Source organism: Atta cephalotes, assembly GCF_000143395.1.
Source record: "Atta cephalotes unplaced genomic scaffold scaffold00066, whole genome shotgun sequence".
Classification (NCBI taxonomy): Eukaryota; Metazoa; Arthropoda; class Insecta; order Hymenoptera; family Formicidae; genus Atta; species Atta cephalotes.
The window spans coordinates 190,083-197,894 of NW_012130130.1; the positions used below are offsets into that span (position 1 = coordinate 190,083).

General features: G+C 34.6%; 1 protein-coding gene across 1 annotated transcript in view; it reads right to left on the reverse strand.

Annotated features, from left to right (window-relative positions):
• The window catches only part of LOC105623868, a 95,530-nt gene extending 91,811 nt beyond the window's left edge, over nucleotides 1-3,719 (reverse strand). The window contains 1 exon segment of the mRNA XM_012205241.1: nucleotides 3,630-3,719. Coding sequence (XP_012060631.1) covers nucleotides 3,630-3,719 — 90 coding nt within the window.
• Between the last annotated feature and the right edge of the window lie 4,093 nt (nucleotides 3,720-7,812).

The following is a 7,812-nucleotide window of genomic DNA, read 5'->3' on the forward strand; positions in this document are numbered from 1 at the left end:
TATAGTGCTACATATATATATATATATATATATATATATATAGTTATATCCCACATATAATTACATATTATTATGTATAAAGCGAGCGTGGCGTGTAGCGCGAACGTGGCATAGCTAGACGCAGCGTACGAGACTGCTATGCCAGAGATCCCGAGCAGAATCGTAAAATTTTCGTACGTTCTTTGCTCCTCTCTGCAGGCAATGACAAACCACTGAGAGTATCCTTGCCATGTGCACTTCTATAAACAAAATCGTCGTTCGGAATCGATATTAAACTATACGTCCCTTATGATACTGTGTACAATCAGCGTGCGCACCACAGGCATATGATAGAAGTCACCACATCCTTTCAGAGGATTATAGATGGAGGAGGATGTATAAAAGGATGTGTCCAAAATGTATACATATATAAAACGATACTTTGTTACGGAATATGTAATGTAATTATCAAGAATGATAAAAATAATTTAATAAATAATTGAGAAACAATTAATTTTTTATTAAATAATATAATTACATATCGCATATGCACGCACACACGGGGCCAGATTCCTACCATATCCATATCGTTGATCCTGGATTACGATACGACATTATTGTACATTACGTATTCTGTAACAAAGTATTGTTTTACATATGTATATATATCCTGGTTATATATAATAGTATGTAATTATATGGCACTATATATAATCATATAAGGAACATAAAATGTTCTGAGACAGCAAAATATCTAAATACTATATAAATTTTACAAAAGAAATGTTTTAGATAAAAATTTTAGAATTTAAAAAGGCCTATATATAGCCGATGGCTTCGTTAGTTTGACTTGGGTAATGTCGCCAAGATAGGACAAAATCATCTCGGATTTTTTAAGTGAGACCTTCCCCCCATTTTTTCTTTCATTTTCTTATAGTCCTTGTCTTATAGTCTTTATAAACCTTTTCAAAACATTATAATTTTATCTTTTAGGTCAACCGTTTAGAAGTTATTGAGTATTTTATAGTAGATATGGTAGATAGATATGGTATTTTATGGAAATATGTCAGCAATTGTAGGTGAATCAAACACGAAAACTGTTCATTTTTTTGCGCTAAAACTATGTTTTGTTTTATCAAGTTATAAGCTATAATATATAAGAAAACTATTTGATTTCACCGGGACCCAATTTTATATAAAATTAGTGCGAGGTCTTTTGTTGGAAGGAACTCAGAGTCATGACCTTGACAACATATGGGTCTCCTATTGTCGATATTTATTCAACTAATGATAGTTTTTAGTTATTCTTCAAGGATATTTTTATTGGAGATCTTCTTATTGCAATCCAAGTAATGACAGCTTTAATTCACTGTCAAAAATTATTCCTTGAAGAAAATGTACTAAATGAAAAATTAAAATCCAAATGCTACAGTAGTGATGAATCGAGTTAAATCTATTAAATTAAAAAATAAGACTCGAGTCTATCTCTGTTATTTACATACATGTATTATTTATATAAAAGATTTGATATCAACAACTGCCAAGTTAAATTCCACAAAATTTTATGTTGTGACGTCCGTCACTTTGTCGCGGATAAGTCGAGTGGATCCTAGGTTCTCCCGGCTCGCGAGGGCTGGCAACAGGTGTGCGGATGCTACCGTTCAGGCGTCACCTTAAATTTATTTTTATTTATTTTCTGTCTGTGTGCGTTGATTGTATCAAAGCTGCCTCATTCGGTTGCCAGCAAGGAAAAAAATCGCTAAAGGAGACCACTGAGGAGAACCGTCACCGAGAAGGCTCTAGACGCCCTGATGATAGAGTCGCGTCGCTATCGGTCAATCAGGTGCCAGAAAGCCTCATTCTCGATAAGCGCACACACACGTACGCACGCAGGTACACAAATAACCAAGCGTTCCTAATTATCGATTCATTATTAAAATTATTATTTAGTAACTCGAACACTTATTGAACTATATACATACTACTACTGAACAGCTATTATTGATAGATTCTTAATTACAAAGAAAGGGGAAAAAACTCGTTTCCACTCGCGATAAGGAAAACGCGAATAGGAATGTACAAATTTCGAAGTAATGTGACAATCAGATAATAGAAGGGAGCGAAACAAAATTTTTAAGATTGTGGAGAAAAAAAAGAGATTATAATTTTTTATTATAATTTTTTATTATTCAATTTTTATTTTAATAATTTGATTAACTTATTTGAAGAAAAACCGAGCGCCTTCTTATCACACTAATTTCTAAATCGCTGAATAGAGGCAAAGAGAAAGGAGTCTGAAAATAATTTTAAAAGTAGAGTAAGATAGAGAAAGAAGAAATAGAAGAAGTAGAGACATTAAAAGTAGAGTAATATATTTAAGTATTATATTATATTATACATTTTTTTTTACGAAACTTTTTACGAAAATTTTAATTTATTTCTTACTTTAAAAATGATAATGTTTACAATTTAGAGTATACAATTTTATCAATAGCGTTATACTATACACTCTACTACTTCATCATAAATTTCACGCAATTTTTTTAACGCATCACATTTATTAATAGTGGAGTTTTGGCGAATATAATAGTCATAAATTGTCGAAATTTTTCAATTTAACTTTACGTCCTGCACTATCCAGTGACTCGTATGCTCATAATGCAATGTTCGAGATCCAGCATAAACAACACGGTTGAAGACACGAATAATACTGCTTTCATAAAGAAGTATCACCCGTGTTCCTGTCCACATCTCAAAAAATGGAGATATTTTTTTATACATATTATATTTCGAAGAACAATCACAACATGATTGAAGGATACTTAATACTATGAATGAAGAATGCACTCTAATGATATCAAATCTTTTTTTTATCTAAGAGATTGGCGCCGACGACAATAAATCTGTTCTCATTATCTTTTTCAAAGAAAAAAGAGTTTTTAGATAATGTATTAAATGTGGAAATTTTACTTATCTTAAAAAAATATACGAGTTAATTTTCAATATAACTACCGTTAAATCTACGTTAAACAATGCAATGATGCACATATAGAAAGAATAACTTTAACGATATCGAATCTTTTTTTTATCTAAAGAATCAGTGCTATCGATACTAAAGCATGTCTGTTCCCATGTTCTCTTTTCAAAATATTTTTGGCTTCATGACTGCGATAAAATTACCTTCGGAAACATATTAGAACTTGCAACTTACCAAATAATGCCAACTCCCATGCTATGTAAGACGAAAAAGATACACAGAGTTAACAGTTGAGTTCGAAGTTGTTTTTTGAGAGTACTATATTAGAGTCCTTAATTTTCCTCAAAGTTTTTAGCGGAAAAATTATGAAAAGAGTACATTTTAATATGGAGCGAACAGAGCGTGATTTGATGACGCAAGCCATTCGATTGAACATACGAGAAGAGTTTCTTGCATAAGAACAATGTTATGATAATTTCATCGAATCTTTGGAAAATCAGAATCATGTTAATCGTCCAGGATTATCGGTAATAGACAATCACTGATCGCTCGTATTGCGGCTTGAAAGTTTAAAGAATTCGGTGCGCGGAAGATTCATGCAAATGGATGCCGAGTACAGCGTGGAACTCCGATGGCGTGAAATCGAAATGACATTTGAAAGCCATATACTAACCGGTGCCGTGATAAATCTGGACACATCGAACCTCGCCAATTCCTTGAAGATGTGAGAGTGCTTAAGCGTATGATACGTTTGCAGAGACATGATAACCTTAAGATAAACATCGCGCTTAATGGTGAATTCATATTCAGGTGTGTGTTAAATAAAAGTGTTAATACAAAAAATTATGAACTCTTTCATTCATCTGATTTAGAAGAGTGGTACACGTCGCGTGTTATCGAGCCTATCCTGATATCATCACATCGCCAGAGGAATTTCAGGAGCGCGATAACGGGTGAACTATTGTATATTCTAAATTTGACCGTGAACGTAAATAAGTACAATCCATTACACGCGGGATGCTACATCGAGTTACTGCGAGAAATTAAAATAAAAAGAGCAGTGATTAATGTGCAATCTTTAGGCAACGCACGCATCATGCGGTCAATGGTAACTGTTCTATATTCGGCTAAAAGTAACACAAATCCTGGGAATCCTCGTATCTTCATTATACGACAATATTAAATCTTCAAGGAATTCAGTTTCTTATGACATTGAGTCAAATTAAGAGATTTAAAAATCTCAATGTCTCCATCAATGTCTACATCATCGAAAAATAAAACGAAATTCTTCCGTTACAACTTATCGATTGAAAGAGGGGCAAACATTCTTTTGCACATGCAGGATCCATGCAACGATAACACAATGTGTTTTGCATAAATCAAGAATCTGTTCCGCTTTGTAGGTTCGCAAGTAAATGAGAAGAAGAACAAGAAACACTTTTGTGACAAGTATATATTTAATAAAAACAAGCTCTCAATTTCAACAACCACTGCAGAAAGGAATGCATCCCATTTATTGTGTTCACAGATTTGAAATGTACCTTGGAGAAGATAGAAAAGGACTCGCTAACGTCTACCTGCTTATCAACGATACAAGGTATTCAGCACTACGTGCATTGCTCATATGATGACTCGCCTTTGAAGTATCGGTTTCGTTTGGATTAAGGAATAAGGATTGTATAGCGTGATTTGCTGAAGAACTCTAACGCATAGTGTCTATAATTTCGGCGAATGTAGCCATGGCAGATTTCACGCGAGATAACTGGGAAAAATTTAAGCTATACACTGCCACGTGTGCGAAAAATCGGTCGCGCCAGACGATATGCGAGTATGCGATCATTGTCACTTGATTGGGCAATAGAGAGGTCCCACGTACTCAAATTGCAATTTAAATTACAGAGGTTCGCATTGCATACCAGTTTTCCATAATTTATCTGGCTACAACGCGTTTCGTCATCAAAAAAATTGTTACCACGTAATACCAAAAACGAACAAAAAAATTGCGTATAATTATGCTTTATAGATTCATATAAATTTCTCACCTCAAGTTTGGACAAATTGTTTTTCTCAGCAAGAATAAGCTACGGATACTGCTACGAGAATTTTATAATTTGTCACAAGAAAATTTTAATCTTTTGACACGAAAAGGAGTCTTTCCGTATATTGACTGCAACGAAAAATTGGACGAATTATGCTTGTCGTCTAGCGAATTGTTTTACAGTTCATTGATGAACGACACGATGTCCGAGAATGATTATGCACATACCGATATCGTGTGACAGCGGTTCTCCATTCGAACCAGTGAATATAGCGATCTGTATTTAAAAACAAACATTTTGTTATTGGGCGAGGTCTTTGAAAACTTTCGCGAGTTGCATCGCTAATTATGGATTCGATCCCGCGGAATATTATACATACCGGGTTTCACGTAGGACACGATTGAAGTATTCCGGCCAAAAAATTTGAACTTCTTACGAACATCGACATGGTCATATTCATTGAACGTGGTATACGCGAAAGTTTGAGCTGATGTTCACACAGATACACACAGGGCAATAACAAATATATGCAATCGTACATACATGCGATCTATCAAAATCGTCGACGTATCTGATGTATTTTGACATATCTGATGTATTTTAACAACTTGTACGATTGGATAATGTGTCAACCATTGCCATACGCCAATTTTCGATGGGTCGACGACGTAGACAATTTTAACATTACACATCAGATTCATGACATTGATGGATTATGTTCTCGAAATGAAATTATCCGCAACATCTCCATGACACAAATTATGATTTGTCGGTTTGTCCGATGTGCGAGAAACCACTTAGTAAGCAAGAAGGCAAACTTTTCGCGACATTGTAGAAGAGTTATGTCATACATTATCGCAATCTGCAGTAATGTACTCATTACAGTCTCCACACAAAGATCCATCGTATATTCGTGCAATCTACATGGCTTTGTGATTAAACTCAACACAAAATTTAGAACTTTGGCAAAGAACGAGTTCGAAAAAATTTATATAAACTGATGAATAACACGGCAAGATCATGGAAAATGTGCCATGTCAACGTGCAACTTGTAACGCATTAGAACGGAAGGTATGGTGATAATGATCGCGAAATCAAACTTCCATGATAGAAGCGTTTTTTCCGAGAACCAAATCGATAGAAATATAGACATTCGAGACGAAGTTCAACAAATCGATATACGTGGGTATCGATATATGTAGGTATCATCGACATATCTAAAACGTATTTATATGAATTTCACTACGAATACATGGCAGCGAATCATGATAAATGCAGAATTATGTACACTAATACGAATAGTCTTATTTACTATATCAAATGCAACAATGTCTACGGTACTATGAAAAGCGATATTCAATTCGACACTAGTGATTACGCGGTCGACAATGTGTATGATATTCCGCTCGCAAATAGAAAAGATCCGGGCTTGATGAAAGATAAAAACAACGATGCCATCATGATCGAATTCATGAAGATCCACTCAAGTAGAGTATATGCTCCCACCTCCATGGTCCGATATACTACTTAAAGCTAGAATCCTATCTTATATTATATTAAATACTATCCTAAATATGTACATTATATATACATTTTTACATGATTGTCGTTAGACCTCAGACAGGCCCGAGCTAAAAGAGCTCTTTGCAAGCCTGACGCTCACAGTCGGCCTGCTCCTTCTTATGCATGAGAGCCTCGCAGAAATCCGCGAAGGCCATTCAATATACAGCAGAGCACATAGCCGCTCCGACAATGGAGTCGATATCCTGTCAAGGACATCGAGTCCCAACCTTAAAAATTGACATCATCTCCGCGGCTCAAGATAAGCAAAACAACAACGTGTACATCGCTGTATCTGCAGTCATATGACAAGAAATCGCAGAAATCAGCGTTATGCTGTATCTCAAAAAGATAGACCTCAAAGCATCCATGATTCGTCAAAATCTGGGTCATAGACCCGGATTGTATGAATATACTGAAAATAAAGAATGGGCCCCCCCATCGCCCACTCTCGTGAGAACGCAATCATATTTTAATATTGTTCTGTTTCATATAATTGTTCCGTTTCACATGTGAGATTAGGACATCATACGAAATGCTATGCAAATCTTAATCTGTGTAAGTCATACATTGCAAAGATAAATACTTTGTCTCATTTTCTTTTCGTGAGGAATATTCGAAGAAATATCTATAAATTAATAGACAATTATAAAAAATTTCGTCAGTTGTTTTCAGCTTTGAGATTCGTCAATATGTATAAATTGCTTGAAATTTCCAATGATTTAAAGAATAAAGCAAGATGTTAAAAGAAATTTAACAAATGTTATAATAATTTGGACGAGGAAAAGATTTTCTCGCAAAATTATGAAGCGTTAAAGTTATGAAAAAGCAATTGTTGGATTTGTACCATATGTCTCCCTTGTATCTCATGCGAAAAATTATGTGTGAAACGTTTCTAAGCTTAAAAAATTGAGGAAAACAGTGGATAGACCTTTTTGGAAAGATCTCCTAGAGATGGCCTACATAACAGAACACAATACTGATATTGGATTCATTTGTAAGCTTTGTTTGAGCAAATTTCACTGAGGCGTGTTGCCTCTTGCATTTTGAATAATCTTGCCATAAAACCAGATTTTATCGGATTTCAATGTTTTTTGATTAAAAAATGTTAAAAAAGAATAAGCAGCTTCCAAGTAAATGCACGATAGATTGTGTTTCGAACAAATATATGCCGCACAGAGAAATGACCTGCAAAGTGAAAGGTAGAATTTCATTTGTCTCTGCCTTTATAAGAAACATTGGATAAAGTATGTCCTC